An 18,287-nucleotide genomic window follows, 5' to 3' on the forward strand; every position below is an offset into this window, starting at 1 on the left:
CGGAAAACGCCCTTCACCGCTCGCATCTCCGATACGAGGTTATCTGACCCGTGAAAAATCAAAGTACCAAAGTACGATGGTACGGCCGATCCTAAGGCTCATCTTCAGGCTTTCCACATCACGATGGGAAGGGCCAGACTGAAGGATAGTGAAAAAAGACGCCGACTACTGCCGCCTATTCGTCGAGAACCTGGAAGGAGCAGCTCTCGAATGGTTCCCACGCCTCAGGAGAAACTCCATCGGAAGTTTTCGCCAGCTCGCGTCGGAATTTCTCAAACAATATTTTATGTTCATAGATAGAGAAACATCCGATGTCGACCTCTGGAGCATGTCCCAAGGGGAAGACAAACCCCTCCGCGAGTTCATAAGTCATTTCACGCTGGTTATGTCAAGGGTTAGCGGGATAAGCGACAAGGTGGCCATAGACGCGCTCAGAAAAATGCTTTGGTACAAGTCGGAATTAAGAAAGTGGATATCCCTCGCCAAACCGTGGACGATCCAAGACGCCCTCCACAAGGCAACGGACTACATCCTAATCGAAGAGGAAACAAAAGTTTTGTCGCAAAAGCATAAACCGATAAAGCCGCCCTTGAAGGATGTAGACCAAAAGACGAAAAAGAAAAGCTCTCGTAACGGAAAGTACATCCATCACGAGGGGGAAGAATTCCAAGGGGCGCATAACTACGCGATCAATTCGGATCAAGGCCGAACCATTGGGAATACATGGACTCGTAATCAAGGATACGACGAAAACACCTTCTAGGAGTTCCATCAGTTCCGAGGACACTCCACGACTAACTACAAAGTCGTGGGAGCAAGGTTGGCCGCGAAGCTACTAGCTGGGAAACTCTCCAAAGTAACCAGCGTGAAAGATCTCATCCTCGAGACTGATCGCCCTCCGAAGACGAACAGGGTTCCGCCCACGGAGAACTCCCCTCAAAGAAACCAATCCGGGGATAAACGCGGAAGAAGACCAGACGACAAAGAAAACGATAACAATCGTCGCAGAGTCAACATGATCATCGGAGGATCGCAGTACTGCAACGACACGGTCTCGGCCACCAAGGCTTACCAGCGAAAGGCCGAATCAAGTGCAAACTGGCGTACGTGGTCCCCTCCCCAAGATGATCAAAACAACTCGATAACTTTCACGAGAGACGAAGCCGGCGGGATCGATCAGCCTCACTGCGATCCACTCGTCATAGATCTCGTGATACGAGAACTGGAAGTCGGGAGAGTCCTCATCGACACGAGAAGCACGGTTAATGTTATCTTCCGCGACACTCTCAGACGGATGAACATCAAACTCGGGGAAGTTACCCCAACGCCAAAACCGCTGGCAAGTTTTTCAGGCGAAGTATCGATGACTCTCAGATCGATCCAGCTACCAGTCATGGCCAGGGAAATCACAAAAATCGTCGATTTTGCGGTGGTCGATCATCCCGCCATCTACAACGTGATCATGGGAACCCCATGGCTTAACGCCATGAAAGCCGTTCCGTATACATATCACCTCGGCGTCAAATTCCCGACCCAGAGCGGGATCGCAGCTATATGGGGTTGTCATAAACAGTCGCTGCTTCGCTTTCTCGCAGAGCATAAGCTAAGGCAAATCACGACCGTCGCAATGGCGAATCGCAAACGCGCATAGTTGGCTCAGCCTTCGGCCGAGAACACTTCAAAGAAAGACAATTCGATATCGTCAGCTGAAGCGAACACTCCGAACATCGAAACTCAGCACGATTCCGAAGTCGACACTACCACTCAACCGGAGAACCCGGATGTTGGGGTGAAAATCGGTCACGACGCTGGCGAGCTCGACCATGACACGAGCTAGCTCACCCGGCGAGCACGACCGTGTTGTCGGTCGACTCGCCGGCAAGATAGGCCGCGACACGAGCCAGCTCGCCCGGCGAGCACGACCGTGTTGCCGGTCGACTCGCCGGCGAGCTCGGCCGCGACACGAGCCAGCTTGCCCGGCGGGCACGACCGTGTTGCCAGTCAACTCGCCGGTGAGCTCGGCCGTGACACGAGCCAGCTCCCCCGGCGAGCACGACCGTGTTGCCGGTCGGCACTCCGGCGAGCTCGACCGTGGCACGGATCAGCTCGCCCGGCGAGCGCGGCGAATTCTCCGTGGACCATTCCGAACCCGGTCCCATCCCATAACCATGCATCTTCGTCCGAAGTTTCCGTAACTCAGTCTTTGGGTCCGTGGATACGACACCAATGTTCCGTCTAAAAAACATCGTCAAAAGTCCTCGGGAAGTTGGGAAGGTTATGTCTCTCGAACGGTTTCCTATTCTTCGTAGTAGAGCAGGTTACGGTTAACTTAACACCAACTGCCTCGGCTATGCGAAGAAACAGGGTTCCGTTGGAAGAACCATGCCTATACCAACGGCTACTTCGCGAGTAAAATCGTAAAAACGCTTAAGTCTCGATACGGCCCAAAGAGGGTCCGAATTGCGGACAACGGCCCATCTATGGTCCCAAAAGACTTGAGCCCAAAGACTGGTATGACGGTTTATCTCATCCGCGCGAAGAGATAAATGTCAAATTTCCGAAGATAATCACTAAGAAGAAGGAAATATGGAAAAGCCCGCTTCGCGACAAATCCGGCCCAAGAAGAGGTAAACCGACCTAAGGAGGAGTATATAAGGAGGACCTAGGACGAAGAGGGAGGAGAGATCAGAGCACATCAGAGAAACTTAGCACTTAGAGCAATTTAGGCCTCTTTTTCCGTTTTTACTAATCGAGGTGCGACTCAACTAGTTTAGATTTAGGTCGCTAGACTAGCGAACGTACCGACAGCTCTTGTAGCCTAGGTCTTTACTTGTTGTTCACGCTCAAACGCGAATTCAAAAATAAGATCCTCTTATTTTCTTTTTCTACTTATTTTCATTTTATTCTTTCATATTGATCGTGTCGTGTGTGGCCCAGCAGATGATCGGGACCTTCAGGGAAGGCTAGGTTAACTTGGCTTTCCTCCGATTAACAAAACTCGACGGTGTGAATTTCGGTTCCCACAGTTTGGCGCTAGAAGTAGGGGGATACGGATCTATCTCTCTCGGAACCACACACGCTCAGTCCGATATGACGACCAACGCTGACAAAGACCCGAAAACGCACGACGGGACTCCCGTCGATGCCAACGCTGATAAAACTCCAGCTGGAAAGGTATCAACGGCCACTGCCAACACTGCGATACTAGACCAGATGAAGGAAATGTTCGCCTCCGCTCAGAAAAAGTCGGACGAACAAGGAAAACTCATGGCCTCTCTCGCAAAACAGGTGGAAACCTTAACGGCGAAGGCCAGGAGCAAAGCCCCGCGCAGGACCACAAGAGCCCGCAGCGGTAGAAGACTTGATTTCGAGACTCCGTGCAATCGAGCTGCACACGTTGACAAGGTTTCCTCAGGCCAAAACCATGATGAAACGCTCCAGCCAGGTGCACAGCCAACTGCGGAGAACCTTCCACCTCTTACCGGGAGCATCGAAGGAGAAGAAATCGAGCGCATCGACCTGGATATAAGTGACCAGTCCGATCACTCGGATGACGGTGCTGACATCCACCCAAGAAGAACGCGAAGCCTGTCCGCTCGGCAGGACGCATCCTTCGAAAGACCCATGACCGAGGAAGAAGAAAACCTCTATTGGGTAGAACAGGAGGAGCTGGCCGAAAAGCAGGCCAGGATCCACCACAGCCAACACAGACAAGCTCGCAAGGCTGCCAGAAATCCTGATGAGATCCACGATCTCCGCGAGTACATCGCGAAAACCGCAGCGGAGGTGAAAGCGGTGAAATCACAAATCCACCACGCGACAAGCGCTGCGCCCGATATCGACAGACTTCTTGAGGAAGCACGCAAAACCCCGTTCACTGCCCGGATTACTGAGACCAACGTCTCGGACCCAGGGAAGATCAAAATTCCCATCTACGATGGCACCACCGACCCGAAAGCGCACCTGCAGTCTTTCTAGATCGCGATGGGGAGGTGCAAACTCAAGGAACGCGAACGAGACGCTGGTTACTGCCTCCTCTTCATCGAGAACCTCAAAGGAGCCGTGCTCGAATGGTTTTCTCGCCTAAAACGAAATTCCATCGGAAGTTTCCGCCAACTTGCTTCAGAGTTTCTCAAGTAGTATTCCATGTTCATGGACAGAGAAACCTCGAACGTCGATCTCTGGAGCCTGTCTCAAAGAGAAGACGAGCCACTTCGCGAGTTTATGAACAGATTCAAGCTAGTAATGGCAAGAGTCACCGGGATCAGCGACAAAGTGGCGATCGATGCTCTGAAGAAAACTCTCTGGTACCGGTCGAAATTCCGGCAATGAATATCCCTCAAAAAACCGAGAACGATTCAGGACGCTCTTCATAAGGCAACAGACTTCATCGTAATGGAAGAGGAGATGAAAATCCTCTTCCAGAAGTACAACCCGCAGAAGACGCCCACAAAAAAGAAAAGGTCTCAAAACGACAAGTATGTCCACCACGAGGGAAAAGACGTCCAGGACGAGCACAACTACACTATCAATTCTGAACAACGAAAGACCTCCGGAAACACCTGAACCAGGAACCAGTACAAGGATAACTCCTACTGCGAGTTCCACCAGACCAAAGGTCATTCCACTACGAACTGCAAAGTTCTCGGTGCAAGGCTAGCCGCAAAACTCCTCGCTGGCGACCTCTCGAAGGTCACTAGCATAAAAGACCTCATCCTGGATTCCGACCGCCCTCCCAGGACTGATAAAGAGTCTCCCGAGAGGGACGCACGCGCAAACCAGTCTGGGGAGAAACGCGGAAGAAGGCAGGATGACCATGGAGACAATAGTACCCGCCGGAGGATAAACATGATCATCAGAGAATCGCAATTCTACCGCGACTCTGTTTCATCCATCAAGGCCTACGGAAGAAAGGCGGACACAAGTTCTAACTGGACGACTCGGTCCCTGACCGACAACGCTCCAAACGATACGATTGTTTTCGAGGAGGAGGAAACCGTCGGAATCGATAAACCTCACTGCGACCCGCTGGTCATCGACTTGGTGATTCGAGACCTCGAAGTGGGAAGAATCCTCATCGACACAGGCAGCACGGTCAACGTCATTTTCCGCGACACTCTCCGGAGAATGAACATCGAACTCGGGGAAGTCGTCCTGGAACCAAAACCCCTGACCAGTTTTTCGGGCACAACATCAATGACCCTCGGATCGATCAAACTTCCGGTCATGGCAAGGGAAGTCACGAAAATCGTTGACTTCGCCGTAGTCGATAACCCGGCCATCTATAATGTTATCATGGGAACCCCATGGATCAAAGCAATGAAGGCGGTACCGTCGACTTACCACCTTAGCATCAAGTTCCCAACACCAAACGGAACAGCAGTAATCTGGGGATGCCAGAAACAATCTAGGCTCTGCTTTTTGGCTGAGCATAAGCTACGACAAACTCGGAACACCCCTGCGATTAGCCCAAAGCGAGTCAAGAAAACTCAGAGTACTCCCGAAGGTTCCACAAAGAGCGATTCAGAATCACTCGCCCAGGCAACGGCTCCAGACAGCGACGCGATCCCGGAGTCCATCGCCCTACCAGCGGAAAACCCGACTCACGAAATGGCCGCCGATTTAACTAAAGCCTCAATGGCCGAAGTAACAGAAATGGCCCTATCCAACGAGTAGGAACGCCCGCAACAACAAAACAGAACTACGAGATGGCTTGATCCTCGAAAGAGGTACGTAGGCAGCTTGTCCTATTGACAAGTTCAGCTATCCCCCTCTCCAAAAAGGGGGGGGGGGGAGTGGGTACGTATACTCGTATACTCCCACAAAGTTCGGAATATCCACACATGTACTCGATATTTTCGAAACTTTTCCAATAAAACTCATTTTATTTCGGTCTCCCGATTCACTTGCAATAAGCCACAACAATCGGAGATTAACCTGAGAAACACCCAAGACAAGGGTCTCCAAACACGCATACCTTTCAAGCAGTCCTTAGATGGGAACTAACTTAAACAACAATCACAGCGTATCAATGGTCAAGAAAGACGAAATACATCTTCTCTAAAAACGAAGATCGTAACTTTCTCACTACAAAGGATATACCTTTAGGAAAAAGCGAGACGTCGTAAATATTTTCGAGAGATATTATCCAAACACACGGATCGTCCGCGACTCTGAAAAAAAAAAAAAAACAAATTGCCCGTCGATTGGCCCCGACGGACAAACCCAAAACGTTCTCAAAAAAGAACTCGCAGTCTAACATTTCGTAAAAGTAAAGGTTCTCTTACATCTGACGAGGATACCATAGCGCGTTATACAAGAAATCCAAAATTTTGGTCAGCACTCCAGACGGTCTCTGGAGAGTGCTCGGTTCGTTCCACACAAGTCATATAAGCCGGCGCCAAGTCGCGGACTTTAAATTGGAAAGAACCAGGTGGAAATCGCCCACAGGCAAAACGAGAGCCGATCAGTCGTTGCACAGCCTTAGAGCCGAAAGTAAACCTAGGTCTTGCCTTAAACCCAGTCCTACTGGTCCACTAACATCTCAAGACATGATACGAGATCTTAAAAACATGTCCCATCGTCTATATCTAATAAGCAAAACTCCAAAACGTTTCCGAACGCCCTCAGCAAACGAACGCCCTCAGCAAACGAACAAAACGATAAACTAAGAGTTAAGATACGAAGTGACTACTCGTATCTTTCCCACACACTTGGCAGAAGTATAAACTAAAACGCACAGAATGTCAATCATTCATCATATATATAGAAGCCGAAAAAAATGGCTAGGACCCAAAGCCACCAAACGGCCGGTCTCAAACACATAGTTCACATAGCCTCGCAAGGCCATAACACACATAAATCAAATACGGCCACACTCGGCCTAGATACATCAAACCTCGAAATAAAACTATGGGAAAAATCCCAACAATCCTCAAAGCTCAAAGTCGAAGAACCCGGACATGGAGACCCCGAACGAGCTCGCAGGCTGGTCCACCTCTCCGTCCGCGACTCCGGCACCTTCATCACCAACACCGGTTCCCGCTTCCACCGTGTCCTCCGAGACCTCGATGGAATCCCAGAGCTGTCGGACCCTTCCTTCGATCGGAGGAACCAAGGATTCGGAATGGGCACACCCATTCATAAGACCCGACATCTGAGCGACATCGGCAGGAAAAGAGAAGTCCTCGTTCTGCGACTTGTAGAGGGTAGCAACCGAGCCACGACACTCGCGAAAATCGCCCACGAATTCTTGAGCATCCTTAAAGCTCTCGAATTCGGTGGCAAACAAAGCAGCCCTCCGCTTCATTTCGGCGACAATCGCTCTCTTTCCTCTCCTCTCCGCACGGACAAGGGCCCTAGAATGGAGCTCAGCCTGTTTCCGGCTCTGTTCTTCGACCTCCTTCCGAAACCGAAAGAGTTCTCTTTCAGCCTCCTCGGCTTTGAAGTGAGAGATACGCGACTCCCGGAAACATCCGTCGAGCGCCGCATTGAACACCCTCATCCCCTGCACGAACTTAAGATCAGAAAAGGAAAAAAAAATATAATTTAGATCAAAGTTCAAAGGATAAACCTCGTTGATTAAGCTGAAGCCTTCGGCGACTACTTTCCTCCTCGACTCTTCGTCCAGCGACTCATGAGTAGTAAAACCGGGAGGGAGGTCGGCAAAAAAGCCGCTGGGAGGGGGAACCTCGGTGGTTCCACTCCTTTCCCCTGGGGAGAAACTAGGGTTCCATTCTGGCAGCGGAGGGTTTCCCAAGACATTCTCAGAAGCAACTCCCTTGCCTTTCCGAGACCTGGTTCTCTGCCTCTGAGCAGGCAAGATATCAATGACCGGTTCTACATCATACGGAACGTCAAGAGGCTGAGAGATGGCTCGAGATCGATGGAGCTCCACCGCGCTTCGAATCCGTTAAACGGTGAAGGAATTCCAGAAGAACGGTCTGCCGCGGAGAAGATCTCGCTTGGCAAAAAGATCGGCAGGAGTCGGCGGAAGGATCCTGTTCACTGCAAGATAATAAAAAAATCATCTTCGCATGTTTTCAAGGTATCAAAACGAAAAACATAGCTATTCGTATTACCACGGGTGAAGTTCCAGTCCCAAACGGAATAGGTGGAGGTAGCTCTCCTCGCCAGACTCCCCATCTATCCGGACAAAGAAAAAGCGCTCGAACCATGTCTTAGGATGTGAAGTGTGCCCCTGAATTATAGCCATGTCCTTTTTTGGCGCCATGCGGTATGAGCCATCGATCCCCGTTCCTCTCGTAGACCAAAATCCCTCGAAGTCGCCAGGGTTAAGATCCATTCATAGCTCGTAACTCGAGATCAACACGCCGAGCCAATGCTGCAAGGCCGGAACGCTTAGCTGGCTGATCGAAAGCCCAATGTGGTGAAGCGCGCGGACGATGGTACCAGAGATCGGAAACCACATGCGGCAATACACCAGGAAGGCCTCGTAGCAAGTAAAGAAACCTTCCGGAGGGTTTTTTGCACTCTCGTTGCCACTTGGGATCCGAAATAGGACTCCACTTGGAATCTGGTAAAAGTCCCTGAGAGTCGTAAGGTAGTTGGGAGAGACCATGCTCGGCGTGAGGGGTGCGTTTGAAGATCCTTTTCTTGAAGACATTTTCTTTGGGCAAAGAGAGATCTTGGAGAAAAAATTTCTATCTTGGAGGAATCTTTTCTTAAGGGAAGAAGTGAGTAAAGAATTTGAAAAACTTACTTCCCTTACGTATACAATTTTTTTACTATTCACCTTCAATCTTTCGACAAACGATTACGTCTAATTCCACCTAGAACAGACCATACCGCAAGCTAGGACCTAACACCCAGGTCCATGGATCCTAGCTAGCTGGGGGCTAACTGTTGGGGTCAAAATCGGTCACGACGGAATCGATGTCCAAAAAGTCCACAGAAAAACCGAATCTCGGTCAAAACTTCAAAAGGCGAGAAAATGAATAGCCGAAACGGATCGCCCGGCGAGCTCGACCATGACACGAGCCAGCTCGCCCGGTGAGCACGACCGTGTTGCCGGTCGACCCGCCGGCGAGCTCGGCCGTGTTGCCGGTCGACCCGCCGGCGAGCTCGGCCGCGACACGAGCCAGCTCGCCCGGCGAGCTTGACCGTGTTGCCGGTCGACTCGCCGGCGAGCTTGGCCGTGACACGAGCCAGCTCGCCAGGCGAGCACGACCGTGTTGCCGCTCGGCTTGCCGGCAAGCTCAACCGTGGCACGGATCAGCTCGCTCGACCGTGGCACGGATCAGCTCGCTCGGCGAGCGCGGCCAATTCTCCGTGGACCATTCCGAACCCGGTCCCATCCCATAACCATGCATCTTCGTCCGAAGTTTCCGTAACTCAGTCTTCGGGTTCGTGGATACGACACCAATGTTCCGTCTAAAAAACATCGTCGAAAGTCTTCGGGAAGTTGGGAAGGTTATGTCTCTCGAACGGTTTCCTATTCTTCGTAGTAGAGCAGGTTACAGTTAACTTAACACCAACTGCCTCGGCTATGCGAAGAAACAGGGTTCCGTTGGAAGAACCATGCCTATACCAACGGCTACTTCGCGAGTAAAATCGTAAAAACGCATAAGTCTCGATACGGCCCAAAGAGGGTCTGAATTGCGGACAACGGCCCATCTATGGTCCCAAAAGACTTGAGCCCAAAGACTGGTATGACGGTTTATCTCATCTGCGGGAAGAGATAAATGTCAAATTTCCGAAGATAATCACAAAGAAGAAGGAAATATGGAAAAGCCTGCTTCGCGACAAATTCGGCCCAAGAAGAGGTAAACCGACCTAAGGAGGAGTATATAAGGAGGACCAAGGACGAAGAGGGAGGAGAGATCAGAGCACATCAGAGCAACTTAGCACTTAGAGCAATTTAGGCATTTTTTCCATTTTTACTAATCGAGCTGCGACTCAACAAGTTTAGATTTAGGTCGCTAGACTAGCGAACGTACCGACAGCTCTTGTAGCCTAGGTCTTTACTTGTTGTTCACGCTCAAACGCGAATTCAGAAATAAGATCCTCTTATTCTCTTTTTCTGCTTATTTTCATTTTATTCTTTCATATTGATCGTGTTGTATGTGGCCCAGCAGATAACTGGGAACTTCATGGAAGGCTAGGTTAACTTGGCTTTCCTCCGATTAAAAAAACTCGACGGTGTGAATTTTGGTTCCCACACCGGACAAAAACGTCGACCCTGCCACAGTCTCCACGATTAAGGCGGTCAGCACGACTACGACCGCCGAGTAAGAACACTCGCAGCATAAAACAGAACTACGAGATGGCTTGATCCTCGAAAGGGGTATGTAGGCAGCTCGTCAAAAGACGAGTTCAGCTACCCCCCTCTCTAAAAAGAGGGGGGGGGGGAGTGGGTACGTATACTCGTATACTCCCACATTTTAAAGACTACCATTGTAATTGAGATTTCTAAAACTTTTACTACAATACACACTTTTCGAGCTCTTACACAAGAAAGTCTCAAAAAACGCTTGAAAATAAAAACATCTACAAACATTAGACTCTTGTCAACGGCCTTATCTGGCCCAAATCGCAAAGCCATCCTCCTTCAGCACCTAAAATATACGATAGTTTCGAAACAACTGCGAGACGTCGCCAAGTTAAAATTTCGAACAACTGTCCGAACGCGACCATAAAATCTCAACGAATATTTACCCCCCCCCCCTCCCCCCCGTTCGTTGATTGGCCCCGACGAACACGTCAGGCGTCTTAAACAAACGTAACCTGATCATTCTTTTGATCCTCGAACATCCAACACAAGGATAATAGCGCGCTACAAAAAAAAAATCCGACATTTTGGTCTAGCACTTCCAGTTGGCTTAAAAATTGTCTCTGGAGAGGTGCTCGATTCGTGCCATACAAGTCATATAAGCCGAGAACCTATCGCGGACTTTAAATCGGTACGAATCAGGTAGAAATCAAAACAGGAAAATCGATAGCCGGCTAGTCACTGCACAAACCTTAAAACCGAGAGTAAACCTAGGTCTTGCCCTAAACCCATCGCATTGGTCTCTAACATCTCAAGACATGATATCTAAAAAATGATACGAGATCCAAAAACGTGTCTCTCCGTTCATATCTTAATGTTCCGAAAGTTCATAAAAATAAATAATTTTTGCGAAAATTCACGTCTCGAACAAACCAACAGATTGGACGTCTCAACGGGATTAAATATGAGACGACAACTCATGTTTACTTCAAACACACTCGAAACAAAGTAGCTCAAACAAACATCCGTTATATATATAAAAACCGCATAGCGGTAGGGATTCAAAAGCCACCAACGGCCAGTCCCGATAAAGATAAAAGCGGCCAAAACAGGCTCATGCAAAGTTTAAAGGCCACACTCGGCCGAACATATATAAACGAAGGCCACACTCGGCCACAACTACAAGATAAAGGGAAATCCTCTTCCCGACGAATGCTCACTTCACCTCTCACGGATCAAAGTAGAAGTTCCTAGACAAGGAAGCTCCAAATACATCTGCGGGACGGTCCACTTCCTTGCCATAACCGGCAAACTCGGTCGTGGTCTCTACGGTATCAGGAGAGACCGGGACGGGATCCCAGAATCCCTGAATCATCCCGTCGATCGGGGCAATGAGCGCCTCAGCATGGGCATAGTCCTTTATACAGCCTTCATGTCCCCCATCTCCTCCTCGAAAACATAGTCGTCCGCCTGTGTTTTCCAAAAAGTCCCAACTGAACCACGACACTCACGGTAATCGCCCACTAAGGCATAAGCGTCCTTGAGGTTCCCGTTCTCAGTCTTGAACTGAGAGGCGCAACTCCTCATCACCTCGACGATCTCCCTCTTACCCTTCCGTTCTTCTCGACGAACAGCCCTCTCATGATCTCTAGCGAGTTTTGAATCCCACTTCAAAAGCTCGCTTTGCATATGAGCAAGGTCCTTCTCCGCCTTCTCCGCTTTAAATCGATAAACCATGGCTTCCCTGTGACTCGCCTCAAGGGCAGAGCCGAGCAAGTTCCGGCCCTACGAAAATTACCAACGTGTTTAAAAAAAAAACGCATGATCATATTCACAAAGTCCTTAAAAGAAAGAAACTAACCCCATTGATGATGCAAGATCCCTCCGCGACGACTTTCGACTTTCCCGATTCGGCCACAAGCGGGGGAGGATCAAAACCCGAGGGTAAACCAGCAAAGAAATCATCGAAATCCAGGATAGGAACCTCGCTCGTACCGCTTCCATCACCATAAGCAAGTTCTGGGTCCCATCCTCGGAGGATAGAATCGTCCACTGAAAACTCTATATCGCCAAGGTCGATATCCTTACCCTTCGAGGACCTCACATTCGTCTCCCCCGCAGGAACATCACAAGGATCAGGACCATCGGGCTCAGAACCGCTGTCTGTCTCCGCGCTCACTTCAGGACCGGGATGTGCGAGCCTCAACGCCTTTCGAACTCTCTTCGGCGTAAAGGAGGTCCAGAAAAATGGACTGTTCCTTAGAAGATCCCTCACTGCGATAGTGTCTTCAGGAAACAGAGGGATCGGGTCGATGAAGGAACCGTCGTTCGGCTCACTCCGGAACAATGGAATGCAACTTTCTTCGACGGATGCAGCGCCTATGCGGACGAAGAAGAAAAACTTCTTCCACGAATTGAAGTTGGAAACAAACCCCTTGACCACCGACATGAAGGTCCGAGGAACCAACCGGTAATTGTACGGCTTCGAGACAAGCTGCAGCCTGAAGAGCGTTTCAAAGTTGTCGGCGGTAAGGGAGAGACCATGCTCGAAACTCAAGATCACGATGCCTATGAGGTGCTGGATACTGATGGGGTTCAACTGACTTATCGATACCTCAAAACGATTCAACACGCGAAAAATGACTTCGAGAATCGGAAACCACAAACGGCAACGCACTACGAACGCCTCGTAGCAAGTAAAATAACCCTCCGGGGGACTATCGGCGCTTTCTCCACAACGAGGAATCCGAAACTCCACCGTGTCTGGAATTCGGTAGAACGACCTGATGGTTTGAAGAAAGTCGCTAGTGCTTCTGCTCGGCGCACCTCCTTCGACCGAACGGTGGATCATGACAGGGAACGATTTCTCGTTAGGAGGTGTCATCGAACCGTACCTCGCTGTCCACCACACCTCATTTTCAGCTGGATCTATCGAGTGAGGCACGACCTCGATCTTCAGCACGAGGAGCTCCTCGTGAACACCTTCGGACGAGGAACCACGGGATGTACCTCTTTTCAAAGTCTTCTTTCTGCTTGACATCTTGTAAACTTCAAGGAAAAGCAAGAAAGAGAAGATGGAGAGGGAAGATAAATTGTTTCAAAGAGCTTCTTATGAAAGTAAGCAAGTGAAAAACTATGAAGAAGTTACCTTCCTTCTTATAGACATGAGAAGTTACTATTTACCCGCGGACTTTTGGATATGAACTTCGCCCAAATACGCCAATCTCGTCTAACTCGCCATACCGCACGCTAGAATCTCGTCGAAAGTCCACAATTCTAACGGGCTGGGGGCTAACTGTTGGGGTCGAAAACGGTCATGACAAAGTTAATGTCCAAACCTCAGCAAAAAAAATGAGCGTGAGCATCTCTTTACGAAAGTTATACATCGTAAAAAGATGTCTTCACAAAGAACCTTGCGGTAAAATCTTGTTGGAATCTCGATCGAACCAAATACCGATTGTCTCAAGGCAACAGACACGTATCCAAATCAGCCACGGACAAGCTCGAGTATGGCAATCGGACCACGGACAAGCCAAGCTCGGTCGCTACGCAGCGACCAAGCATACACACGGCTCTAGCGACCGAGCTCGAGCCAAGCTCGGTCGTTACGCCAAGCTCAGTCGCTACATAGCGACCGAGCTCAAGCCAAGCTCGGTTGATACGTAGCGACCGAGCACGTACACGGCTCGGTCGCTACGTAGCGACCGAGCTCTCTTAGAACGTCGATACGACACAAATTCGTGCATTCTCGTCTACTCTTTAATGCTATCTCCCGAAAACTGTCGCTAAACCATTTCATGTTTTTCATCTCTCAGAGTCATCAACCAAACTTTACGATGAAAACTGGGGGAAGTTTGTTTTTATCGAGGAAACCGTAATAAAACGTTTCGAGTTAAAGACGGCCCAAGGAAGGCCTAAAACTTAGCTCGAAGCCCACTTACTATTTCTTAACCAAAAGCCCATAAGCCGTATGACGGTTTATGCTTGGCTCGTAAGAAAAGGATAAATGTCAAGTTTCCGCGGATAAATCTGAGGTTTCCAAAGATAATTACGAAGATCGGGAAAAACCGAATATCTCCATTTTTAAGCTACGACGGCTTAAGGGCAGAAGGGGAAAAGCGTAAAACGACCTAGGAACGAGTATATAAGGAGTCCTAGGTGAGAGGCAGAGAGAGAGAAAACTTTTACACAGCAAACTTAGCACTTAGAGCATTTAGGGAACTTTCCGTTTTTGTTATTTCGAGCTGCGACTCAATTAGGTTTTGCAGTCTTAGGTTGTTAGAACTAGGGATCTCGCCGACAGCTCTCATAGCCGAGGCTTCTACCTTGTTGTAACGCTCATACGCGAATTCGGAATAAGACACCTTTTGCTCTTTTTACGATTTCTTATTTTATTATTATTCTCGTTTCGTGTTCTGATTTCTTGGCGTGTGGTATTAGCAAATATTCGGGACCTCTGGGAAACTAGGGTTCTCCTACTTTCCTAATTAAAACGGAAATCAACAGTTCGAATTTCGGTTCCCACAATGAGCTTCTGAATGACTTTGTAGGCTCCTGTGTGAATGTAGCAGTCTTACTCCTTAAATCCTCAGCTCGTGACTCATCAAAGAAATTACGCAAGAATGCATTTTTGATGTTAGCCCAGGATGTAAGAGATCCGGGTGGTAACTGCTTAAGCTAGCGTGAAGCATCTCCAGAGAGTGAGTACTTGAAGAGCTTGCAGAACAGATAGTCCTCAAAGACTCCATTGTCTTTAATGGCAAAAACAAGATCCTCGAACCGCTCCAGATGGTCCATAGGATGCGCGTGTGATAGACCACAGTATGGTGTCTGCGCCACGAGTGTAAAGTAATGTGGTTTGAGCTCGAAATAATTCATCTGGATAGCTGGAGGACGAATAGCAGATCTGTTCGTGTAGTACTGATTTGGACGGTTGTAATCATCCAACGTTATGGGTCGAGCAGCCTCGTCTACAACTTGAGCAGCTGCAGGGGCTTCTACATCTTGATCAGGAATTACAACCCTCTGATCATCTAACCTCTGACCTGCTGCATTACGCAGATGACCTTCCTGGTCATTCAGGTCTCCATTCTCATCTCGCACTAAGATAAGGGTTGCAACCATGTCTCATGAATGGGTGTCGATCGATGTTCTGATGGTAGTGTCGATCGGCGATAGCTCACAACCGTCGGTCAACGGTTAGGAGTATTGGTCGACGTTTGCTGAGAAGTATTGGTCGATGGACTGATGTTGTTGTCGATCGATGCAGCTCTCTTCTGTTTGCGGATCGTGCGTTCCAAGAGTGCAAGGTCTGAGAATAACAGTGATTTTTCCTTGTTGCTTCTGGTACTGCTGGGCATGCACCTGAAAGAAATTAAGAATTTTTTATCAGTTTTCTTAAATAATAGAGAAAACGTAGACTAAATCTAACTAGATAAGATTTAATGGCGATCAAAGTTCCCCGACAACGGCGCCAATTTGATATAACTCAAATTATCCTAAGGGGTGATTTTACTCTCTCAAATAAGAGGTTCAATTGTAGTACTTATGGATCAAATCCACAAGGAGCTAGGACACACAACTGATCTAAACAGTTTGTGATTAAGCTAAGTAAAATATGAAAACAGTAAATAGTAAGGAAAGCGAACAAGGCAGTTGTCAGTTGATTGGTTTGAGGTTTGTAAACAGTTATGAGAAAGCGCTAGATCTAGGATTTCTATTCAGGTAATCATGATTACAGAGGTATAGAATATTTAGGTTGTCAATCCTAGAACTCGACTTCTTATGTAAAGATATCAAGCTTTCGCATGCGAGTCTTGTGTTTTGACTAAGTCCAATATCTCAGTTGTCGCTTGTTGATGCGGATCGAACGTCGATCGATGTTATGGTAAGAACGTTGATCGATGTTCTCTTAGATAATCGTTAGCGAGTTGATCGATAAGTTCACTAGTATTGTCTAAATCAGCTTTCACTTGTTTCTAGCAATACTAGCTCAAAGGAATTAATTCTGGTGCAGAACCTACCGTCGTAATTCTCCACAATCTTAAGTTCAAGGTTCTAGTTAGCTACTCTAGAACACATGCATTAACAACCATTCTTTGAAGGATATTTATCTCCTTAGCAATTCTATATTTTGGGCTAGTCCCTCGTAATCTATTTGAACCCTAAATCTAACAAGTGAATTACTCAGACATAGCAAAGTAAATCATAAACATAAACTGAATAAAATGCATAAATAGATAGAGTTAGAAATACTGGAGTTCCAATACAAATCTCTGAAGGAGTCTTGGATTTTCTCTCCAAACTACTAAAAAACTCTAAGTATTGTTTGCTATGAAAAGTAGAAAGTATAAAAGCGTGTGTTTCCTAGAATAATGACAGAGAAGATAAATATTAGGTTAAAAGTCAGCCAGGAGTATTTCTGTAAATGTGTAGAGACTTGGGATTTAAGTCGGCTGGAAACCTAGCCGGGTTTTGCGCGCTTCGCTGTCGATCGACGTCACAGGATGTGCGTCGATCGATGTTTGACTCTGATTGTCGACCTTCAGACAGGTTCGATGGTCAGCTACGAGCTTCTTTTCATTTTATCTCTAAAATGCACTCAAATCATCATTTTTCTCCAAAACACTCCTGGACCTGTAAATCTGGACCTGTAAATGTGCTAAAAAGGCTCCAAAACAGAATAAATAGTTTCTAAAACACGTATATACCATGGCTAAAAGCGAGTAAAATTCATGGTATATCAAATTTCTTAAAGCATTGACGCGATGTCTGTTAAGACCATATATTGATTTCTTCAATCTGAGAACAGGTCTATGAGAAAGAGAGTCCCCCATACGTTCAACATATCCTTCAGGTAACTTTATGTATAACTCTTCTTCCAGTTCACCATTCAAGAAAACATATGATATATCATGTTGTGTTAAAAACCATTTCTCTGATAGGATAACTTTTAACAACAACTTGATAGTGGCCATTTTAGCTACTAGAGGAAAAGCCTCATTATAATCACAAGCCCTACTTTTGAGTGTAACCCTTACCTACAAACTTTGATTTACGTCTCTTAAGGATACAATCTGCATGATACTTCTAAGAGTGATCTATCTACATACCACATCTTTCTTCCATGGAGGAAAACTAGTAACATCCCAAGTAGTGGTGATTTCCACTGCATCGTTTTCCTTATCAACAGACTCACAAAATTCCTTGGATTTCCGAGCCTCAGCAAATGATGATGGAATAGGTATACTAGTAATATGATTGATGAAAGAAAGATACGAAGACAAGAGAAAATATGAAAGGGATGATGATATAGGATAAAGATATGAAGATTGTATTGATGTGCAAATATAATCTTGCAAGTAAGATGGTGGTTTCTTTACACGAGATGAAGAAATTTCTGAGAAGCAGGAATGGTTTGTGTTTCAGAAGGATGATGTTTACCTAAGGGATGAGATTCCTTCTATGTGAGTTCAACTAAGTTAGTTAAGACTTTCCGAGTGACTCTCATTTTTGTGAGACAAACCTTTCGCTTCATTATAAACAAAAAGAAAAAGGAGCTCTCATCGAGCCTCTGCAGCTCCTTTTTGACTCCCATAATAAGAGATAATCATATCTCTATTCTATTAAAGCAGACACGCATATTGACGTGTGAGATATAAAAATAGAAGGATAAGTAAAGAGCAGGGTTTACAGCTACAAATTCTTCGAGTAGGACATCTGGCCTTGATTCAGAGTGGCACTCTCTTTAGTAAAACCCGAAAGATTTTATCCTTTCAGGTCCGGATAGGTTCGAAACGGATCCTTTCAGGTCAAGGTAAGTTTGTAAGAACCTATAGATATCCAAATAACACATATATTTAGAAATGTCATTAAACAATATATAAAAATGTAAAATTCAATATCCGCGCGAATGCGGGTCAAGCTCTAGTAATCTTTATAATATAAGCCGACAAAACAAAGGATAAGATCAAGTTAATGACCACCCACGTGTCCTAATAATATGTGGATTACGTCAACACATGTAACCAACTTAGAGATGACTGTCCAAGAATGT

The 18,287-nt window shown here is 47.2% G+C and overlaps 1 protein-coding gene and 1 long non-coding RNA gene across 2 annotated transcripts; both read right to left on the reverse strand.

Annotated features, from left to right (window-relative positions):
- Positions 1 to 6,744: 6,744 nt before the first annotated feature.
- LOC125593184 lies at positions 6,745 to 8,872 on the reverse strand. The gene is made up of 2 exons (XM_048769428.1): positions 7,574 to 8,872; positions 6,745 to 7,507 (listed from the first exon to the last, which is right to left on the reverse strand). The coding sequence occupies exon 2, from the start codon at positions 7,502 to 7,504 to the stop codon at positions 6,935 to 6,937; it is 570 nt and encodes a 189-aa protein (XP_048625385.1). The 5' UTR covers positions 7,505 to 7,507; positions 7,574 to 8,872; the 3' UTR covers positions 6,745 to 6,934.
- A 7,573-nt stretch (positions 8,873 to 16,445) lies between these two features.
- On the reverse strand, positions 16,446 to 18,140 carry LOC111211879. Its single transcript, XR_002662752.2, has 2 exons — positions 17,344 to 18,140; positions 16,446 to 16,867 (listed from the first exon to the last, which is right to left on the reverse strand). It is a non-coding gene; the product is annotated as an uncharacterized LOC111211879 (long non-coding RNA).
- Between the last annotated feature and the right edge of the window lie 147 nt (positions 18,141 to 18,287).

The sequence above is a fragment of the Brassica napus genome, chromosome C9 (genome assembly GCF_020379485.1).
Source record: "Brassica napus cultivar Da-Ae chromosome C9, Da-Ae, whole genome shotgun sequence".
NCBI classification, from domain to species: domain Eukaryota; kingdom Viridiplantae; phylum Streptophyta; class Magnoliopsida; order Brassicales; family Brassicaceae; genus Brassica; species Brassica napus.